The sequence below is a fragment of the Gossypium arboreum genome, chromosome 6 (genome assembly GCF_025698485.1).
Source record: "Gossypium arboreum isolate Shixiya-1 chromosome 6, ASM2569848v2, whole genome shotgun sequence".
Taxonomy (NCBI): domain Eukaryota; kingdom Viridiplantae; phylum Streptophyta; class Magnoliopsida; order Malvales; family Malvaceae; genus Gossypium; species Gossypium arboreum.
The window spans coordinates 125,586,012-125,610,520 of record NC_069075.1 but is presented as its reverse complement, the minus strand read 5'-3'; the positions used below and the strand labels follow the sequence as shown (position 1 = coordinate 125,610,520).

Genomic DNA, 24,509 nt, shown 5'->3' with positions numbered 1-24,509 from the left:
ATAGAGTGTGCACTATCTTCCCCAGGGTGGAAAACAAGTGTTTATAAAACTAGTTCTTCAAGTTATTCCCATATATAATATGGATTATTTTGCTTACCAATTATAGTTTCTAATTTGATTAATAGATTGCTCTGCAACTACCGGTGGAAATGGATAAAAGGTATACATTGGTAAAGGTGGTTTGCCTATGCATCCCCGAGGGTTGGAGTGGTGTTGATTTCAAGGACATGATGGCTTTCAACTTAGAATGCTAAGCAAATACGGATGGAGGTTATTTACAACTCTAATTCCCTTTTTAGTAAGATATTAAAGCTAAATATTATTGTGAAAATGAATATATTTTACCTACAAATATTGGATCCAACCTTTCTTACACATGTATAACATATGGGGCACAAGAAACTCATTACAAGATAGTGTTCGATGGTAGTAGGTAATGGTTCTACCATTAGAGTGTGAGGGGATAAATGGATCCCGAATTCCCACTTGTAGGGTTCAATCTAATAATCAGAGCAACTCCTTTGTGACATGGGTTAGTGACTTAATTAATTAGGAAACAATATGTAGGACTTTTGACCTTGTTTTTGCGTTGTTTAGTGAATATGAAGTTGAACTGATCACTCGCATTCCACTTAACAGAGCTAATTTAACAAACATTAGGGTATGGCAACACAACAAAGATGGAATTTACATTATTAGCAGTGGACATAAGAAAATTATAGATATGGGAACAAGTTCAAATCAATCATTAACTTATATGAATCAACAATATGATGTTTCCAATAAACGTTGATGGTTTATGCAGTTACCTAGTAAGATTTGGCTGATGGTGCGATGTGTGTATAAAAATTTTCTCCCAACGATAGAAGTGCTACATCGTAAGCATATTGTTACCTCCCCAATTTGTCCTAGGGGAAGTGATTGTAGCAAATCAACATTGCAGACACTGAAACACTGCCTAGCGGTAAAGGATGTTTGGCTCGAGTTGGGCTTTGTGCGGAATTCACTTAATCATAACCAAAGCTCTTAACAGTGGATCTTTCAAGGAGTTCTTTACTCAGTTAAGTAATGCTCCCTTATCTTCCTTGTTACAGAATGGACGATTTAGGGAAGTAGAAATAGAGAGACCCATAATGGTCAAAGCGAATCTCGAAGGAGATTTTAATAGTACTTCCCATAAAGGTGGAGTGGGTTCAACGGCCATAATGGTGATTTCTTGATAACTAGTGCTTCCAAAGTGTTGAATGTATGTGATCCTTTCATTGTTGAAGCATTTGCATGTCTGGAAGTGATTTGATTGGTGGCGGATATAGGTTACAGACACACAGACATGCTCTTTTTTAAAGAGAGGCATTGGCAATCATTAGGAAGCTTTCAAGCTAGATAAATGATCTATTTTCGATAAGAGCCATTGTTGCTGATATACACCAACAATTTGCTACTTTTTGCTAATATTGTGAGTTATGCCATACAGGTAGAAATGGAAATGTCGTTGCACATATCTTAGCCACACAACTTATCTTTAGTCAATCAATGCATTTGGTTAGATCAGCTTTCCATTGTCGTTTTAATTGTTAGAGTTGTGTAACTCAAATTACTGTTAAAAAAAAAAAAGTGACAAGATAGGTAGATCTGTGAAGGTAAAGGTTGAGGGCTAAAGTAAAATCTGTATAGAAACACACTTCTTCTATTTCATATTGATTTAAATAAGGTGTTTGAATATTACTGTATTGCTTTTATTAGACTTTGATTAGAATAAGGTTTTTAAATCTATAAATAAATGTAGTCACCTCTTCTTTTTATATCATTTAAATTAAATAGATAGTGAATTTTTCTTCTCCTCTACTTGTAATTTTATTCAAAAGGGTCTCCACGTAAAATTGATGTATTCTATTTTTTTCTCTTTCTTTGTGATTCATTATTATTATGGACATTCGATTTTCACATCAACTTTAATTAGATTATGATAAAGAACTATGTACATTATTTCAATAATAATAATATGTATTGCACATCATTAAGTTGCAATGAATGCATTTTGATGTTTTATTTTAAAAAATAAAATAAAAACATAAATAAAAAATGTGGTACTAATTATAATAGATTGAATTCTTGCTTTTCATTATCAGTGTAGATGATAATAATCAATTTCAAATATAGTACGAAAATATATTAAAATTATGCAAATATGTGAGAAGATTAAAACACAACTAAACTTTTTAAAATTATGTGAATAAAATATGGAAATAAAAAATATAGTTATGGAAGAATTGGAAAATAAGAGGAAATTTGAATTATATAAGCGAAACAATAACAAATACAAGCATAACAATTGAAGCAAAATTAAAAAACAAACTAATGAAAAATATAAAACAATCAAATAAAATTATGGAACAACCGATAAACATTGAAATCAATATTTTTATACTTTTGTTAATATTGTGAGTTATCCTCAAAGATTAAAAAAAACATATTTGATTAAATAGTTGGGTGATAAAAATAATTTTGAGAACATTAATGATTAAATTGTAACTTTTATTTGATTGAATGATCAAAATAAAATTTAATCATAATTTAATGAATAGTGATATAGTTTACCTAGTTGAAGCTTTAAAATTAGAAATTAAACTAAATGGAGAGTGATTTAAGCTAACTTAATTGTAAGTTATTTATAGAAGAAAGCCAAATAAATGGAAAATTTATTCATGACATTTTGGACTTTAAATTTATTGAAAATGGAATGAATAGAAGTAATTGAAATTTATTTATATAAGGTATAAGAATAATAAATATTTAAAATGAATCAATTTAATAATTTGTGAAAAATAAAATGATTTTTTAAAATAAAAATAAACAAGTATAATAATTTATTTTTTAAATCGATTATATATGAAAAATCAGTAATTAAAATGAAATCAAGAATCAAAACAAATAAAAAAATATTCTTAATTGAGAGAAATTACGCTTCATAATTATTTAGAGTCGGAGTAATTAGTATGATGAGAACCCAAATAAAATTAATAGAGATTATTTCGATGGAACAATATTTATATTATCTCCATTTATATTTAAATGTATACAAAAGGAGGAAAGAATTTTCAATTTATTTTTACATAATTAGATCAAACATAGAAAGTGAAGAGCACCAAGCCGCCGTTTATTTCTTTCATTTCTTTAACCTATCACCACTTGAGCTTTGCCGGAAAATACTGAAACAAAAACATATATATATATATATATATATACATATATAAATTTCAGAGACAAAATATAATTTACAACACAAATTTATTCAATAAAATTTTACTCACTTTTTCAATAAGCGAAAGATAATATGGCTTCACTTTTTCAACGTCCACAGCGACCTTGCTCTTGCTGTACAGGTCATACTTGCTGTGAAATTAATAATTATTAAATATAGGTTTTCATAAAATTATTAAATGTAAAATATATAAGTTAGAAAAAAATTGAAACTCACTTGAATATTCTAAGCCACTTCAGATTCTCCTTATCCTCATCATTAAGAAACTGCATGTACGCTTCCTCCTTATGTAAAGCTTCATAATTATTATTGAAATATAATTTAGATTATATAATAAATTGCATATTACAAAATGAAATAAATAAAACGATATACTTACGATAAAGTGAATGATATCGGATAATGAACAGCCCTGCTGAAGGTAGAGTAGTTCCATTTTCCTTGGCTACCTGCAAAACCATTAATTTATTATTTTTATAATTAGGAGAGGGAAATAAATTTGCTTAATTTTATTATTATTATTATTATTATTGTAAGAAAACGTACCAAATACATGTAATCATCATGTCCCCATGAAATTGTAACATTGTCAAGGCCACAGCCATCCCAGTAAATTCCATTCTTAGTGTTATAAGAGGGATTGTTGCAATCTGGGTTTTCCTTGAAATACTGAAAAAAAAAAAAGAAATAAAGAAAAAAACAAGATTTATTTATTTTTAGTTGATTGTTTATATCTTAACTAACTTTTTTTAATTTATGACATAATTCTTACCCTGTGATGAATATTGGCCTCATCAAAAGCACACCCAAGAGGAAATGTGTCGCCTACAAATATTGACATTAATACACAAAAGAAAGAGAGAAAAAAGCCATCATAATTATATAAATTAATTTGCTTGATTATAAATAATATAAACTCACCAACAACAGCCCATTGTGGAAGCCCTCCAAATTTAGGTAGAAGAAGAACCTTCCCAAGATCTAGCATATCCACAAAACATTTTATATTTTTTTCCTGTAGAAATTTCCAAGTACAATGCAATATGATAAAAAAATATATAATGATATACCATGAATGAGGGCAGTCAAATGCAGCCAATCTTCATTAGGATAATCTTTTCTAATAGCTTCAGCCGACTGCAAGAGGTGCTGAATTTGAGGTTCATCCAGGTCAGGGTCACTGTCATCCACCACCTCATTCAGCAATTCACAGCATTCCCATATGCTCATTTCCATTCTATTCAGCTTCGAATATTCTTCCCTCATCTTTTGCACCTGCATGCATTATTAAAATTTCCCCGTCAAATAAATCTGCCCATTCACTTGGTAGTGTAATATATATGTTTAGGCCTTTTGGCTTACAAAGTCGTATGTCTGGTTAACATGTTGCTGCTTGTAGAATTCCTCCACGCTCTTTTGCCTTTCACTTTCTGCATTGTAATCCCTAAAGGAGTTGCCAAATGAATTGACCTCTGGTGCCAAAAATCCTTCTCCTGACAAAGATTTCGGCACTGGGAATCCACCATCCAACACCAATTCCTTACTTTCATCCACATGAATCTGGCAGTCTGATTGAGACACTTTTAAACATTAAAGGAAAAAAAAAAGAAAGTGAATGCAATCACTGATTGTTTTCTAAAAAAAAAAAAAAAAAAAAAAACAATGAATGGTATATTGGTACCTAGCTCAGGCTTCTCGATAAGGATAGTCATTTTCCTCCCAAGAAAATACTGTCTGAAAACCCAAAAAAGAACCAATAGAAAGGGCTCAAGTTGTTGTGGTTGGTGATGTTGCAAAGCAGGGGTGGTTTTTATAGTAAAATTGGAAAAGCCCTTCCTTGTCAATTGGAATGTTTTATGTCCTCAACTGAAAATCTTTGTTATGTTCAAAATAAGAAGAAGAAGTCCTTCCTTGTCAATTGGAGTGTTTTATGTCCTCAATTGAAAACTTTTTTATGCTCAAAATCAGAGAAAAGAAAGTCCTTCCTTGTCAATTGGAATGTTTTATGTCCTCAACTGAAAAAATAAATCTCCACTTTCTTTCCTCCTCCCCAGCTATTTTAACTTTATCCCAAAAAAAAAACGTTGACAACAATCCAAAAGGACTCACTCTCTTTTATTGAGCGTGAACCTCACTTTCCAACCTTTTTATTCCACGTGTACAATACTGTATTACGCGGTTTTTATCCAACTTTGAAATGTCTGGATTTGGTCCGATAAGATCACACGTAAACCGGCTCAAAATCTTATCTAAAAAAATGTTTTCTTTCTTTAATAATACATTTGGTAATTAACTTATTATTATTTTAATATTTTAAAGCTTAAATTTAGCGGTTAGGATGGGAAGTTGTAAGGTAATAAGAATGAGAATGTGGTTACCTTAAGATTGCTCCAATATATATCCTAACATTAAAGGGAAAAAAAGAATGGAATTAGGAACCTGACTCAGCACTACGTGGATAACGTATCTTATAATAAGTAGGGTCAAACTGACGCAGCATCTAGTCATGCCCGACGAGTTTATTTGACCCTTTTTTATTAGCGGTGCGAAAATCGGAGTGGTTTTAAATCAACGGTTGAGCTGTGTTTATGGATGCATTCATCACACCCTCTCCTTTTTATCAATAAAATTAAGGTTCAGTTTGACAATGCTTTTGAAAAGTACTTTTGAGAAGTAATGTGGAAAAGTGTTTTTGAGAAATGCTTTTGAGAAATACTTTTGAAAATTTTAAGTGTTTGGTATTGCAGTCAAAAAGAACTTTTAAGAAGTAAAATGTCTATTTTAGACATGATATTATAAAGAACAAATATGTATTTAAATAATTTTAAATTAGTTAATATTATGAGATTTTAGCAATAATAAAAAAATAATTTATTATAACTCATTGTTAATATTTTAATATATAATATTAATTTTAAATATTTCTAAGTAATTAATATTAATTATTTATTAAATTTAATTAGAATATATAAACTATATTTAAATATTTAAATATAATAATTAAATCTTTGTAATTAGATATTGACATAATTGTATTATTTTTAAAATTATTTTTATTTTTAATTAATGCTTTTAACACATTTGTAAAACTCATATTAGATAACATAGAAAATATAAACCTAACAAATTAAAATATTACATATATTTGGATTAAAGTTTCAAAAGGGATAATATTTATATACCAAATATAAATACTAAAATTTTACAATAGCATTTACAATTTAAAGTGAATTCATTAAACTAGAAGCTATAGCATCTCTTGTTAATTCCATTTCAAAACCACTTGAATTGTTTGATTCACCGTCATCATCACCATCATCGTCGTCGTCGTCATCATCATCACTTTCTCGACCATGCACAATTTCTAAATCAATATTATTCTCATATGCCCGTTAATATCTTCGTATTCCATAAAATCGCATCATTTCGGCCGCATGTTTTCGGATAAAATTGTGTATCGTCATTGCAAAGAACAACGATCATCGTTTGCTTTTCAAAACTATAACTTGGCATATCTCTTAAAATGGCCCATTTTTTTCAAAACACCAAAAGTTCGTTTAATCACACTACGTAATGATGAATGTGAATGATTGAATACCTCTTCTTTACCGAGATACTTTGTCTACCCCTACAAAAGTCGTAAATGATACCACCGACCTCTATATGGTCCAAGATAACCTTTCATTTGAGGATATCCAAAATCAACAAGATAATATTTTCCTACATGTCATAATATAACAAACAATTAATTCAAGATTTTTTTTATAAAAAGTATCAATTAAAGAACTTATACTTTATTTTTTAAAAAATCACATATAAATAAAATATCTAACCATTTGGTGGGTGCGGAAATTTGTATTTTGGATATCGAATTGCATCAAGAAATATTCTAGTGTCATGTGCCGATCCTTCCCATCCAGCCATGACAAAGGTGAAACACATATTAAAATCACATACTGCCATCACATTTTGAGTAGGGATACCTTTTCTTCCAATATAGGGAATTTGTTCATTTGGTGGAAGAATAGCGGCAATATGAGTACCATCAATTGCACCTATGCAATCTTGAACAAATAATCATATTAGTCTCGTGCATATTTTAAGTCGACCAAAAATATTAAAAATATAATAAGATAAAATTAAATTTTAACCTTAAAATGCGGCATATATCTAGAATCATTACGTATTTGTTCAAGTATTGAGCTAAAAAAAGGATCTTCGGGTGCAATTAAATCAGTGGCCATCCTTGAAACTTTTTCAAGCACAATTGCAAAGTACTGACTTATTGTTGATCCAGACCTTTGAAATCTTTCTCGACATTGGGAAACTTTTGCACCGGTACCCAAGATGTATAAAAAATTCCCAACATTTCACTAGAAGATATGTTTCTTGAAGTTTGCAAGTTGTATCTTGTCTCCAAAACTCTCTACAAACTTGTGAATACCATTTTAGACATCCTAAAATTAATCATACAACGTGACTCGTGACCGTCAAGGATCTCTCGAATCCATGTTTCACCTGACTGTTTTGAATTCATGCATGGCTGCTTTAATATATACTTCTCGTAATATAATTGTACGGAAGAAGATGCAACAACAAATAATCGATTAAAATATTCCATGCGTTGTAAAATCTCTTTCTTTTCCCTTTCATCATCACTGTCATCACTGCTGTAATTCTCAACTATACTCATCACCTGCCAAAAAATTTGAACATCCAAAATCATATATAAACAACTATTGATAAAACTAATTTAGTATAAATAAGTAGAACATAAATTCAATAACCAAAGACCAAACATAAACAACTATTAATAAAAGTAGATTACACATAGATAAGTAGAACATAAATTCAATATCCAAAAACCAAACATAAATAACTATTGATAAAACTAGTTTAGGATTTTTGTTTAGTCACATAATAGATATCTCCTAACCCTAGAAGATTAGAAAATTTTCAGCTATCCTCTATTTCCGTCTTAAGCCACAAAGCTCTAATCTTGGGATTAATTGATAAAAACATAATTCGCTTGTCCTTATTGAGCAATAATCTAAGTGCAAAAAAGTATAGCAGACTAGCTTCTGGAACTTCTTCCGACATGTTGTCGAGCACTTTGACTGCTTGTGGAATACCATATGGATCCATAACAGGAGTCAAACTAGATGTGGCTTGACTCATATTGTCAGCTGCATTGCATAATTTTTCTATTTGACTAGACAATCTTGCAGCCCCTCTAATTTGCTTTGAGGATTTCTTTCTTCCAGTTTTAAAATGTGAACTTGATATCTCAGGGTTTTTCCTTTTTTGACCGTTTCCATCAATTTGAACATCATTTGAAATGTGAACATCATTTGAAATGTGAACATCATTTAAAATGCGAACATCATTTCTCACATTTTCTTCTTCATTCTCTTCAGGTATTTCATTGTTAACATCTTCAAAAATATCACTACGGAGTGTACCAGAAGAAGGTGCCCATGCTTTATCACCTGTTGCAACTATCCCCATGAACATTTGGTCTAACTTCCCTTCGAATTCAGGATCAATGCCCGATGTTCTAAATTTTTAAGCTTCAGGCACAACCTACATATCAAATGATAGTTTAATAATAGTAATTATCAATAAACTCATAAATAAGAAAAAAACAAAAATATAGGGAATTATTAATGTACCTTTAGCCTACTCTCCCATCAATCATCCGATGCATTAACGGTTCTTTTTATAGGATTCCACCCTAGACCAGTATCTTCGCCTTTAAGTTTCTTCCAAGCTTTCTATTCTTTTTTTAGGGCATCCTACCTATTTTTAAGTTGTCTTTGTGAAAAACCCTTGCCTGTTTCTTTCTCAAAGTTAGTCATTATTTTCAACCATCCAGCTTTTGTGAAATGAGTACCAGGTCTATTGCCTTTCAATATCTCTTTAATACAAATATCACAAAATATTTCTGTCAATCTCTTATCCCACATTGCTTTCACTTTTTCACCACTAACTTCAATCGCCGACGTACTCATCTATTGTGTATACTGAACGATTCGTTTCAGCCAAGAAAGCAATTAAGAAAATCAAATGTCACAAAAGTATATTTTTTAGATGTGTATCGAAATCAAGATAGGATCCTAAGATTTTTTTCTCAATCAAAATCAACTTTCCAAGACCGGAATAATAACCAAGAAAAAGAACACAACTAATAATAACATCAAACACAATTAAACCATGCAACTTCAATGACAAAACAAGCATACTAATAAAACATAGAGAGGCTGTTTAACGCTTAAATTATTAATGATTAATAAAATAACCTGAAATATTTTGCATTGGTTAAAAGTGCTTATAGAATTAATTTCTTTACGTTGGAGTAGAAATATGGAGAAGATAGCAGCCAAGCAGCGAGCCATGTTGAGAATTTTCTCGACAATTGGTATCGAAATAATTAACATAGATAAAATAATTTTAGGTGATAAATCAAAGTTAGCTTTAGCAACAAACTTAATTAGCTCATTCATATCAAATGTAATTCTTCTAATTTTAGATTCTTGATTAAATTGTTCTTGACAATCTAATAATTGTACAAATTTATCTACATCCTCTATCTTTTATCTGTATGAACTTCTCTGTCATTCTATACTATAAATATATAATATCACTATCTCAGTAAATTCTTCCTTTAAATATTTCATTATTAATATTTATCTCATTAATCCTACCTTTTTCCCTACAATATTTAGCTATATCCTATTTTTCCACAACTAAAACATTTACATTCTTTTATAGATTTTTTATCATTATCTATATTATTTTGAGAAAGTATTTTTCCTCATATATTTCTCTCTTTTAGAATATCTTCTTTTATTTCTCTTAAAATCTTTGTATCTATATTTCTTATAAGCATATTTTTACTTCTTTTAATGTTATCTATTTTGTTAATATCTGAATAATCTTCCGACTCATAATTTATATTATTTATGTCTTTCCTATTACATCCTAGTTTAGGTGTTTTAAGATCTGGGCATACATCTTTGATAAATTTTAGATTAATTTTTGCTCTATCTTTGGTAGATTCAAGACATTGTCTTCTATTTGACTACAACTAATATGGTGGCCTATTGTTTTGCAACATTCTGCTATTTTTTGTTGGGCTGAAGCAACACTAACCTTTTGACTTTCCTTCTTTCTATAAATAAACCAAATTTCAACAATCTTACCCAAACTTGAACAAAAAATTATCAACAAAACTAACCAATCACTGGAAGCAAAATCTTTATAAAGATAAAAGACAGACATAGTTCTTTCAATCTACAAACAACTAAAACAGTTTAATAAAAAAAACAAGACCCCAAAAAGAACCCTTTTTTTCAGAAATAAATAGTATGAAGCATACTTAACAACAAAATTCAATAGGAAAAAAGAGAGCAAGATTTTGCTATAACGATCAATCGATTGGAATCAAATATATGGGAAAGCAAGATCAAAAGTACCAAATTTGTGGGCGATTTGAGCTTAAGAGAGTGAGTGCAAGGAAGATTTGTGAGCTTTCAATAAAGCAGAGAGTGAGTGAGCGAAGCCCCAAACTGAGAGAAGCAGAGAAGAAGATAAGAACGAAAAAATTAAAGAGAAGAATGAGAAGGAAAAGAAAAAACTCACCGGTGGTGGAGAAGAGGATCAAACCAGAGAAGAAAATATTGTTGAAAATTAAAATGGAGGAACAAAACACTTCTGCAAGAATTACAGCAGATGAGACATGTATTGGTTATGGTTTTGCTTTTTTTACTTAAAATGGAGGAAATAGGTTCTGCAAAAAATCTTTTAAAGCAGCAGGTGAAGATGAGAAGAACAAACCAAAGAACAAATCAGATAAGAAAAGAGGAAAATAATATCCTCTAACGTCTAGAAAAAGCAGAGGTTAAAATAGTAAAATACTGCCAAGAAGTACTTTTGGCTGATAAAAGCCAAAAATTTCTCCTTTTCATCTCTGCAAAAGTCCTTTTTTTAAGTTGAAAAAAGTGGTACAGATGAAGGTTGTTCTTTATTACTTTTAACAAAAAAATCACTTTTTTGCCAAAAGCCCATCACACAAGTAGTGCCGAACGGGGCCTAAAAACACATGTGATAGAAAATATGATCGACGTTTCATATTAAGCCACGTCATCAACCGACAAAACATCACTCGGATTGAGCAACTTGGTCAGACAGGATGCATTCAGTATCTTTCGCTTGCTAATTTTATTATTATTCCGTCGCCCGCTGTGCGTCCCTACAATAATATTTTTTCAAATAAATTAATCAATATTTACAAAATTAATATATATTTAATTTTTAATTTAAATGACTAATTTACCTAAAAAGGTCCATTTCCAAATATATTGATGGAAATGGGCCGATTTCAGCATTATTTACTGGAAAGGGTTGGCTTTGGAAAAACGCGTCCACGTAGGAGCATTTTAGGAAAAAAATTTCAGCAAATCGCGCCCTTAAGGGAGCGTTTTTGCCATGTCAGCACAAAACACGCTGACATGGACGCACTTTGCTGACGTAGCAAAAACGCTCCCTCAGGGGCGCGTTTTGCTCCGTGTTTTTTTTATAGGTTAAGGATTTTTGCATGTTTAGTTCCTAAGATTTTTGCATGCTTAGTTCCTAAGATTTTTTATAAGTCTGTGACACCGAGAACGGCGTTGGTTTTTTATCAGAAAACACAATGTAAATGGTTTTTAACCAGAGTATAGATTTCGTAAAAGAATTAGGCGTAAAATCTTCAGAACGATGCCAAGTAGGGTTTCTTCTATTAAGTATTGATTTTGTGCTTCAATTGATCCCGTGACATATGACTCATTTGATATCAAAGGTAATCGTAGCTTTGAGGCGAGGGTGCAAACTCATCTCGTTAGTGGATCACTCTATCTTGAGTTATATATTCAATTTTCATCGCCAAATGAAACATTTGCGACTTCAACATCAACTGTTGTTCGAAAAGAATACATGACCCTTACCCGACACTCCATTAGTGGGAGGCAGAACATGGAAGTGCCCGTGTTTGGTGGCAGTATGGAAAACACAACTCCTACACGACACTCAGTCAGTAGATGGGACATGCACATCGATGGGTTGATGTTCGATGTTGGAAATACGTATTGGGGAATGACATCAACTTCTAGTGGTTGGCAATTCATATCTGATTGAGGATGTTACGAAACGTCTACAAGAAGGGATGATGTACTCCCTACGACGTCCACCGGTAAGGGGACCTCATACTTTCAGATGATGGTAGGTTGGATGATGAGTCTGATATGGATCTACCTCGAGAGCCCAACCCCGATGATGCAAAAGTTGTATTATTTTCTGAACCGGAGCTTGTTCCATCTGAACTTGAAGATGTTGAAAGGGGTTCAAATGAAGAAGAAGAAGATCCGGGATTCAAGGCGTACTCGCCTCCAGCCCACATGCATAATTTTGATATATTGGCAGATGATGTGTTGGAGTTTCCAGATCTATCATACCGAACGCGTGACCGTACAGGGTCGTCATTGGATTCGGGTGAATTGGAATGTAACATCCTGAAAATTTCTACAGTAAGATATTATCCTTAATACAGTAAAATAAGGAAATAAAGTGAAAAGAAGAGGAAAATTGAGTTATGTCACTGGGAAGTATATTATGACATACTGATTCAAGAAAGGACTAAATTGTAAAAGTGAGAAAAGTTTTGTGACCTAAAAGTAAATACTCAAAATTTGAAGGATTAAAGTGTAATTATGAAAAAGTTGAAGGATTAATAGTGCAAATATTTTAAGGGTGGAATGATCTAGAAACCAAGGAAAATTGATGAATAAGGACCAAATTGAATAGGCGAAGAATTATGAGGGACTAAATTGTAATTTTACCAAATTAAGTGATAACTCAAGAATGGAATTTTAAAAGATCACAAAGGGCAAAATGGTCAATTGGAAGAGAAATAAATTTAGAAAGTAATGATGATGTTGGTGATATTTTATAGTTATTTAATTAGATAATTATTATTTATTTAATATTTTAATAATATATTTTATTATTTTATTATTTCATTTAGTCTATATATATGTGTGTGTGTGGAAAAAAAATATATATATACACCATCCATCTTTCTCCATGCATTTCACGTTAGAAGAAAAGAGAAAAAAAGAAAGTTTTGCTTTCTTTACAATTTAGTCCTTCCACAAAAAATTCACCCTTTTTACCTAAAAATCAAAAGAATTTTCATAGCTACCAAGAGAGAAAAATGTTAAGGAGACTAAGGGGAGCTAGAATATCAAGTTGGATTCAAGAAATAGAAGCTGTAGGAGAGAGAAAAATCAAGTTAAAGATTAAAATCAATGGGACAAGGTAAGAATTATTTTAAGATTTCAATATATTTTAAGTATGTTTAAGGTACAATATGATTGATTTTAATTGGTTCCAAATATGAATGTTAGATGAAATAAAATATCTAATAAATAAATCGGTAACTTCGGTAATGCTCCGTAACTCTATTCCGGTGAGGGATTTGGGCTAGGGGCGTTACATGGAAGTTGGTAAGGAGTTTTCCAGTAAGGATTGTTTTCTTGGTGCTTTGAAACAACATAGCATCAATCACATGGTTAACTACAACGTGGTTAAATCCAAATCCGAGAAGTTCGAGGCCAAGTGTGCAGTGCAAGACGGTACATGTTCATAGAAAATCATGGCTTCTGTTAGGAAAATGACAGGCTTGTGGGAGAAAAAAGTATAAAGGTCCATATACCTGTGTTGTCGACATAGTATCACTAGGTGTTTAGGGTTTTTGAATAATAATGTTATTACTTAATGTTGATATTATTTAACGTACTTTGTTGACAAGTGTTTCACAAGATCATCCCAAGATGGATTCAGGTATGATAGCTATCTTAATACTACCGATGTTAAAGGCAGATCCTAAGACTTCTGTGTCATGCATAATTGCTAGTATTCATAGCCAATTGAAGTACATGCCCTCTTACCGTAAGGCTTGGATAGCTAAGCAAAAGGCGTTGGAAAAGATGCATAGTGGGTGGGACGCTTCATATAATGAGATTTGATAGTGGTGTCAGGTACTGGAGATGTACGTTGCAGGTTGCATAACAGACCTTGAAACGGTCTCTGTGTGCTACAACTACTGAGTACTCCGTGGATGCCAAGTGTTCAAGCGTCTGTTCTGGAGCTTTAAGAAATGCCGGGACGCATTTGTGTACTGTAAGCCATTGGTACAAATTGATAGAACCTTTATGTATGGTAGATATACCTATCGGCTATTGATAGCTGTGGTACAGGATAGCGGTAGGAGAATCCTTCCAATTGCATTTGCAATAACACTAGGGGAGTCAGCTGATGTTTGAGATTTCTTTCTTTCTAGGTTAAAGAGGCATGTATGCCCCCAACTTGATATCTGCATTATATCGGATTGGGGCACTAGAATACTAGCCGCAATTGAGCAACAGGGAAGCCTATGAGATCACACACACCATCAGTATTGTCTAAGGCACGTTGTGTCTAACTATTACGGGTAATATCAGTCTATGACTGAACGACGGCAAGTGACTATCATAGGTATTTAATCTCTATTAATATACTTTCGTTTGTAATATTTAATTTATTCTGAATGGAATATTGGTATGCAATTTTCGCTATCAACTTATATTGGCAGGGTACGAGATTAATTAGGACCGTTTTCATGAGATGTTGGGGATTTTGCGTTCAGTTAACGATCAATGATTACCTCTGTAATATACCTTTCAAAAAATAGACACAAGCATACGATGACAGCCTACGATATGGTCATATGACTACAAACCTGGCTGAATACATAAATTCTATTCTAAAAAGAACGCGTTATTTATCGATAACCTCGGTTGTACGAAAGATATATTTTCGTTTGATGACACTATTTCCAAAGCGAGTAGCGAGTTATAAAGGCCAAATGCAAGGAGGTCATGTATGGTTCCGGAAGGTATTGCAAGAAATTAACAAGGTGAAGGCGTAGGCCAACACGATACACACAGTATGTCACGATCGCGACAAACTATGATTTCGTGTGATGGAGTTTGATAGACTGAGCCAATGTATTACCGGCGGGCAATATCGTATACACCTAATAAATAAGACTTGCGACTGTGGGATGTTTGACGCACTTCGTTATCCATGCGCTCATGCAATTGCAGCTTGTTAGTATCTCCATTTAGACCCCATAATATATGTCGACAAAGTGTACAAAATAGAATACATGTACAATATGTGGAGACACGTATTCCCACCGGTCCCAGATGAACGTAAGTGGTCATCTGTATCGCTTGCTCCGTTTAAGTTTTTATCGGATAGAGAATTACGTCGCAAACCAAAAGGTCGACCTTACTCGAGTAGAATACGTAATAATAAAGATATCTGGGAAAGAACGAACCAATAAAAGTTGTGTGGATGGTGTAGAAACTCAGATCATACAATTCGATCATGTCCAAACTAAAATAGTTGATAATTGCTCTAATAAAACTATATTGCATTATTTTTATTCCGCCTTATTCAAAAGAACTTCTATTTTATTAAAAATATAAAATTAATTTACCATTAAAATATTAAAAATAAATTTTATTTTATTAAATGAAACAATATAGAAACAATTTGTACAAATATATTAAAAAAAATTAATATATATACCGATCAGAATCAGTGCTATATGGGGGTGGTCGACGACTAAGTGCTAGATTCCTTCTTGGTTGCACTTCCAGTGAGGGTGGTGGTTACTCCGGTGGAGGTTGTGGTTACTCCAGTTATGGGTGTTGGAAGGATGACTCACCTTCTTAGAATAAAAAATGTTAAGGTGTCTGCATTACCCACGGCGGAGATGTTTGAATCCTATAAAGCGATGGAGATTGATAATGAGATGAGCTCGCTGACGGTGCCTCGTGCGATCTCTCCGGCGACGATGGCCTCTATATCATCGATTGAGTCGGATTCATCGAGAAAAGAGATGTACCAGACAATGCATTCCAACCTGGCATAGGACTGGGAAAAGGAAACATATAAGGGCATGATACGCATCTGGCATAATCTGAAGGGGCTGTGCTATGGGTGTCATCAATTGAGGCATTGAGCTCGATGATTATATGGGCGCTGTTGATGGGCCCATGCCGCCATCATTTTTTTTGGATTTAAAGGGCCCCGTCGTTCCTTTTCGACACGAATTTGCCGACACCTCTACTCTTCTGACAGCAAATATGGCTTGTCATGGATCCTAAACTATGACATGTAATCCGACGCGCACGCTAACTTTGGGATGATGATCGGTTCACGATCAGGTATATGATCATACTGGTTTTTCCATATTTTAATAAATATACCGAGAATAATACCGCCCAATTCATATTTGTTTACCGTAAGTCGATTTTATGCTGGTCATCGAGCACTTCAGGTTTTTTCAGAATCAGTTGTCAAAATTCAAATTGCCGCAACACTCTATTATTTTGGTGCATCTTGACAGTAACATAATTGACCAATGAGACCTAAACATTTGAAAGAATTCTTTCGGAATTACTGCCCGTATTGCCGAATCTTCATATGGTGTCCATTGAAACTATATGAACGTGATAAAAATATTAGTTATATACATAATACTAAATACTAAATACTAAATACTAAATACTAAATACTAAATACTAAATATGAAACGACTTTTTTATGTATATATATTATTTAATACTTACTTGCGCTTCCGACTGTTGATTTAATAGAAGCTGTATATCTTCAAGAGCGATAGGTATTCCAATATAACTTGTCGGATGGTTCCACCTAATTAAATAAATTTTCATCTTACAAATTTATTTTAAATTTATGGAATAATTGTAAAATCAAATAAAAATTTTACCTCGTTATGAGTGGGAATGTATATGGGTGGTTCACTCGAAAATGTAAAAAGGAAAAGCGAAACTGAGCCCATGATTGTAATTGTGATAGGCAACCTCTGAGTTTGACTTTATATGGTGGCGTCGCCCCGCACATCTCTCGATACAATGTTGCCAACACGGTGACCTCCAATTTAATTTGCCAGCTGCTCTAAAATCAACGAGTTTCAGCACCACCTCAGATGTACAAGGTTTCGTGACAAGTCCGACATCAAATAACCTCCAATCATATCAAGGATGTATGCCCGAGCATATCGTATTCTTTCTACTTAAGTCAAATCATTCGCTAGCTCCGAGAATGTGTCTTGTAACCAGCCCATCTCGATTCGATCTCCGTAAATATTATCTGGAATCACACCCAAAAGATAGCATATGGTTCCCTAATTAGCAGATTGAACGAACCCGGTGAGTGCGGTCTCATCCACCAGCAATCTTAATTGTAACTAGACATCCTCCAAAGTGATAGTGCACTCTCCGCATGGAAGATGGAATGTGTGAGTCTCGAGTCCCCACCTCTTTATTAATGCGCTGATGAGTTTCAGCTCCAACTTGCACCCCTAGCTTATAGTGGTTGCGTGCCAAAAACCTGCTTCTCTTAAGTAATTTTCTATCAACGGTAATGGAGGATCAGACGTATTACGAATATAACATTTTAACACCCGATCTACAGACTGATATAAAAAATTATAAAATACAAATGAATTAAAATTACATAAATGAAAAAATATTAAATAATATTCAAAAATTAAAATTAACGCTTATCATTTTCATTTGTTCGACGGTGATATGTTTATGATTGAGACGAATTAATTTCCTGACCATTGCTAACATGATCAAATATTTTTAAAATTATAAAAAAAGTAATACTAATTTAGAAAAAAATAAAGTAAATAACTAATTAAAGAGAGCTTTGAGAAATTTGAGAGCTTTAGGGAGAAATTTTAAAATTTTTTTGCTAAAATTTGAAGAAATATCGTATGAAATAATAGGTGCGGGGTTTATACTTTTTTTACCGTTGGACCCCCGAACGGTAAAAAAAATTAACGGTAAAAAAAAGTAGCCGTTAGGGTAAAAAACACAGAACAAAATGTGTTTTTGGGGAAGTATTTTTGTCATGTTAGCAAAGCGCGTCCACGTCAGCGTGTTTTGTGCTAACGTGGCAATAACGCTCCTCCAGAGGAACAATTTGTTGGATATTTTCCCCTAAAATGTTTCTACGTGAATGCATTTTGCCAAAACTGACCCATTCTGATAAATAATGCTGAAATCGATTTATTTCTGTAAATATACTTAGAAATAAACTTTTTAAGTAAATTATTCAATTTAAATAGAATTTACGCCTAATAAATATATATATTTGGCAACGACGGTCATTGATGTGCCATCACATTGACTAATAAACAAGCTAGTTGGTGCTTTAGGAAAAGTGAGAAGATATTTAATGCAAATGCGAGATGAACGTATGACAAAGTGTGGGATTGCTCTTTTTAAAATCGATTGAAAACGATTTACGGATATTGACTTTTCATTTATTTACCAGTTACTGTTTTATGAAATATTATAATAAGGATAAACATAATAAAATTTATTAAATATTAATTTTATTTTTGAAAAATAGATTACATAAACAGAATTTGATGGTACGCACACAAGATGGGTGAAAAAATTATATAAGAAATACATTTATTAAAAGTAATATAAAAAAGTAATTAATGTTTTACTTATAATTGTAAAATTAAATATTGATATTTTGAGTTCAAATCTTATTATAATTGAATTTTTATTGATTTATTATATCTATAAAGTCATCGTAAAAATATTATTTAATTTGTATATGAGAGAATAATTTAATAATTTCATAATTAAGTAATTGAGTTGATGTCATTGATCAAACTTAACTTAAATTAGATTTTACCATATTCACGATGTATTTTATATGGGGTGATAACGAAGTTATATTTTAATACTATTCAACACGATATTGGATTTGTATTATTTAATTCTTCCATTTAAAATTATAAAAAATATGTAAATATTATCCTAATAATCTTAATTATAAATATTTTTAAAATTTTATAAATAAATTGATGACGTAATTTAAGATGACATTAAAATACTTAGAATCCATATATTAAATAAGTAAAGATGAATTTTCAAAACTCAACAATTAAATAATAACAGCTATAGGTGGAGTCAGAAACTTAAAAGTCAAATGTTTCGATTATATGATGATTGGTGAGCTTGTTCCCCACTAAAAATATCTTACGTGCTAAAGAAATTTAAAATCCATGTATCGTTCTAGCATGTTCAAGATTCCTGTTCATGTGTTGTAAAAATGGATCCCTTTCTACTGGAAATACGTGGTGAAGTGAGTTGTGACTGGGAATACATTATAGAGCGCACTAACCAGTTGGATGTTAATTGGAACTGGTAAACTTCATTGATTCTACTATTAGTTTATTTATCTTATAAAAGTGGTGAATTTAATACATGTATTTTAATTATTATTTTTAAATTCATCAACTTTTGCTATTTTAAAATTAATCTAATATGATAAACATATTTTTATATGTGCAATGTCAAATTAGTTATTTATTTTCACATATTATTCATTAAAAATCTATTTAATAGATTAACAATTGTCATTTGCATTAAAATTGAAATTTCAAAATTCAAGGAGTATATGAACTGCATCAACAACTGAATGTGTAGTACAAGATTAGTAATTAAATTTAACCAAACAAATTTAATTGTTATTGTTTGGGTCACTACTAAAATTCTATAATTCAAAAACTACGAAGAATAAATTTAATCAAATTAAAGTATAAAGACTAATAAAAACTTTGCAAGGTACATAGACTAATAACACAAATTAACCAATTAAAAAAATTATATTTTATACAAACTCAGGAGGATCTAGAACATCAACCAACTTGCGACCCACTTTTGAATGGGATTTGAGCATTTTGAACATTTTGAATTTTATATTGTTTATTTATTCATTTACTTAAGAGTTTGATTTTACAAAACTTATAAAATTGAATATTTAAATAATTTTAGAGTTTTAAATTCTTTATTTATTAAATAGAGTGTTGAAGTTTGTAATATTTTCTTAGGAGTTTATATTTCTTTTAAACATTATTATGTAATTGCATATGCAAAGAAAGTTTGGCCACTCAAATTAGAGATAAATGAATAAAATTATCCTTTTCCTTAGTGAAAATATTGGGTTTTTTGTTTTTGTTTGTGAGAGATGTAAAGAGTGTTTTGAGTGTTTGGGCTCTTCTTTTTCTTTTGCAATTTGTTACTTTCAAGCCTTCTGGAGTTGTAAAATTTACAACCTTCAAATCCCAATCATCATGTTTTTAGGAGTCCTTCTTCTAGGGGATTTGTCCGATTATTGGACTTCTTAATCACAAGTTGATTAAGTGTTTCATATGATAAAATATCTTTTTCATTATTTTAACAAGTTATCAAGGAATCATGATTTTTCGCATTAATATCAAAATATGAATAAATGTTAAACTAACCAAACCAAATTCAATTAACTTGATTGAATTATTGTCAATGCTATATAATTAAGCCTCTAATTAAGTTAGTATCATGAGTTAATCGCATATCAACTCAATTTAAAATGATTAAATTACCTACAGTGTAAGTTACATTTTTATAAGGGTACTTTTATCCTTTTAAATTATTTTTATATAAAATAAATAATTTACACATAATGAAATTTTAACCTAAACCTTTAATTTTATCATTTTATCAAAAACCTCATTTAATTTTTATATAAATTTTAATAAATATATTTATTATATACTTTTTCTCTTTATATTTTTTCTCAAATCAAGTTACTTAATGCGAAAATTCTCAGAGCAAAAGTTAATAGAACCAAAATAAAAGTAATATAATTTTTCATGGGTTGTTTGTTGGATCTATTCAATGAAAAGTTAAAAAAATTACAAATTTATTAAATTTTCTTTTTATCACATAAGCCTATTAATTTAAGACATTGAAATTGAGATTTCTATCTCCATATAAGTAGCAAGGAGACTATTATATAAAGAGAAATGATTGTATGAAATATAGATATTATTTCTTTTAATAGTTTAATGTTACATTAATAATTTTATCTTAAGTCTGTCGTTAATTGAGCTGTTTAATAATATGATATCTAAGATAAAAATTAAGAAAACAAAATTTGAAAGAAAAGTAAGAGAAAGAATAATAAATAATTGGATTGAATTAAAAATGAAAGGTGATGCATCAAATCGGAGCAAGCACTCCTATTTATATACATGAAAAATGATTAAACATAACATCATACTTGCCAACTTAACCATGATCAACTACTACTAAATTAACAGGACTAACAACCATGTAACCCATCAATTTAACCATTAAAAAAACATTTGAATCATGGCTAAATTATTTCCTAAAACAAAGCTACTAATGTTGTAGGCCGCGTAAAGGAGCCTACAACTGATGCACACATTTATTGAACCTTTATGTTTTCTTAAGGTCATTTGGTCTGACAGAATTGTGCCCTTGCTTGGAAGAGAACTTAAAGTCCGTCTATTTCAATTCTGGATAAAATGTAAACACTTTAGTAAATTGTATTTTACCAGAATAATTATTGTAAATCCCTTAAGACTCTTTTATTATAGATGGGAACTAATCTCGGTTATCGATGTAATTCGATCTGCACTATTGGATCTGAGAGAGCTCAATTAGAAATAAAGGCATTCCCTTCATTTGTAATCACTTAGTTGTTATCCTTCAAAGTAATAGAATACTTTTGACAGAATTTACTCAAACACTTAGTGTACATTATTTTTCAGACTAATGCTCCATCAACATTCTACACCCTGATGAATAAAGTGTTTCAACCCTTTTTAGATCGTTTTATGGTTGTTTATCTTAATGATATTGTGGTGTATAGTAAGTCACTTGAGGAGTATGTGGAGCACTTGAGAGAAGTGTTCTAAACCTTGCGAGAGAATGAGCTTTATGTCAAGGAGGAGAAATGCTCATTTGCTCAACGTGAGGTACCTTTCTTAGGCTACATTGTAGGAGGTGACAAAATCCGGATTGATGGGGGGAAAATTCGAGTAATTGTCTATTGAGAGCCACTAACCAAGGTAACAGAATTTCGATCTTTCCTTGGGTTGGCAAACTACTACTGATGTTTCATTGAATGCTACTCCAGAATCACCACACCTTTAACAAATTTATTGAAAAATAGTAAGGTGTGGGATTGGAACAAGTAGTTTCAGAAAGCCTTTGATAAGGTGAAACAATTAATGACCAAAGAGCATGTGTTTGTCTTGTTAGATTATATTAAATTGTATGAGGTGCATACGGACGCATCAAACTATGTATCGGGAGAGTAATGATGCAGGATGGGCATCCGATAACTTTCGAGAGTCAAAAGCTTAATGATACTGAGCGACGATATATAGTTCAGAAGAAAAAAATGACCATAGTGGTGCATTTTTTGCATACTGGAGACATTATTTGATGGGTTCCAAGTTTGTGGTATTTACGAATAATGTTGCAAGTAGTTAATTCCTAACCTAGAAAAAGTTGTCTACCAAATAGGCTCATTGGTAGGTTTTATTGGAAAATTTTGATTTCAACATGGAGTATAAACTGGGGAAAACCAATGTAGTAGCTAATGCGTTAAGTCGAAAGCTAGAATTTGCAACAATCAGTCATCCTGATAATTCCCTAATGGAGCACATTAGAAAGGGGTTGTCCTATGATTTCACAATCAAAATGTTGATTGAGCTTGTCAGAAAAGGGAAAACGAGGCGATTTTGGCTTAAGTGAGATTTGTTGTATGCTCAAGGGCATCATTTTTATGTGCCTTAATTTGCGAAATTGCGTAAAGAGATCATGAAAAAGTGTCATGACTCAAGATAGGCTGGCTATCCAAGTATGCATTGTACATTGGCTCTTTTAAAGAACTGTTATTATTGGCCTCACTATATAAACTGGTGCCCTGAGTGTAGTATATTCGTTTGTATACTTGTAATTTTTTTTAAGAGATTGGTTAATTAAATTATTCATGAATTACATTAATACCCTTTTTATATTGCCCTTACGTGGTTTTTGCATGAAAAGCAAAATAAAAGCAAAATAGAAGCAAATATAAACTCACTTGTCACCTAATGTTTAACTAATACTAAGCGGTATTACATGGTCAGATCGTAAAACATAATGAAAACTTATTTTAGTAGATGAACATACATGTGCCCTTAGTCTAATCAGAAATGAGCAAACTGATTGAAAGACTAATATGCTGTCTATCAAGTTCAATTGGGGAGATGCTTTGTCTTGGCCATTGGAGCAGATGACTCTCAAAAGATAAAGACATAGATGTGATTGACTAGATTGAAAGTACAACAGACATGGCCCAAGTAGAATAGATCTTGAATCTGTTTGCGGATTTATTCACTTGTGATGTTCATAATGTGGCATACCTTAATCCTAAGTGGATGATAGACTATGTATGCATGACTCGTATACTTTGATGTAGGTAAAATATTGAGTTCGAATAGATAAAGAACCGAAAGCTGGTGCATTAGGTATACAACTTCTGCAGTATGTAATATCATTCACAATAGTTGAATTCATAGCCCAAGATATGGGTAAATGATATCCTCTAATTGACATTATATGATAGATGAAAAGTAAATATGACCACAGGTCGTTCGTCTTTATGACGAGTGACTTAAATTACTATTTGATAGTAATTGACATTTCATGAAGGAAGATGTAATGATTACCATGCAATAAAATATAATCATATTGGGAGAACAAATTTATCTTAAAAAGATTATTGATGTCCTACGAGGGTAACACACCTATGATCGAGTAGCTTTTGTAATGGTATGTAATTGGGGAGAGCTTAGTTACGAAACTATAGTGGAATGACTTTATGACTAAATGAGTTTATAATTAATAATTTTTAAAATCATTTTAATTATTTTATTCTTTTAATTTTTTAAAATTTCACATTTTTTATATTTTTATTGAAAATATGAAAAAGCTTTTAATTTTAAAAATATTTTTAATTTTTTTGTACTTTTAAAGAGTAAAGATCAAGTTGAAAAAAATGTAAATGTTAAAGGCTAAAAAGTTAATTTACCTTTTTTTTATAACCATTACATCAACAATTCTAACGAAAAAAATTGACGGAAGGACCAAAATTTTAAAATAAAAAAGTAGAAGGACTCAATGTTTCAAAACTAAAGTATAGAGACTAAATTTTAAATTTTAAAAGAGTACAAAACTTTTGACATATTTAAACCTATGACTAAATTCAA

At 31.3% G+C, this 24,509-nt stretch overlaps 1 protein-coding gene across 2 annotated transcripts; it reads right to left on the bottom strand.

The window, feature by feature from the left end:
• Positions 1–3,027: 3,027 nt before the first annotated feature.
• Positions 3,028–5,086, bottom strand: LOC108485480 (inositol oxygenase 2). Of its 2 annotated transcripts, none has more exons than XM_017789328.2 (10): positions 4,944–5,086; positions 4,625–4,842; positions 4,333–4,537; positions 4,184–4,243; positions 4,035–4,087; positions 3,809–3,931; positions 3,642–3,711; positions 3,479–3,557; positions 3,312–3,393; positions 3,028–3,209 (listed from the first exon to the last, which is right to left on the bottom strand). In XM_017789328.2, the coding sequence occupies exons 1-10, from the start codon at positions 4,972–4,974 to the stop codon at positions 3,183–3,185; spliced, it is 948 nt and encodes a 315-aa protein (XP_017644817.1). In that variant the 5' UTR covers positions 4,975–5,086; the 3' UTR covers positions 3,028–3,182. The 2 variants fall into 2 exon arrangements, with proteins under 2 accessions (XP_017644817.1, XP_017644818.1); XM_017789329.2 differs by having other exon boundaries at positions 4,625–4,830; positions 4,944–5,077.
• Positions 5,087–24,509: the final 19,423 nt, after the last annotated feature.

Excerpts from the sequence above, each read along its gene's own strand:
- LOC108485480 (XM_017789328.2), bottom strand. The coding sequence starts at position 4,974 with ATGACTATCCTTATCGAGAAGCCTGAGCTAG. Across the intron at positions 3,558-3,641 it reads CCGATATCATTCACTTTATC|CTTTACATAAGGAGGAAGCG; the intron begins GTAAGTATATCG and ends ATAATTATGAAG. Across the intron at positions 3,210-3,311 it reads ATCTTTCGCTTATTGAAAAA|TATTTTCCGGCAAAGCTCAA; the intron begins GTGAGTAAAATT and ends TTTTTGTTTCAG.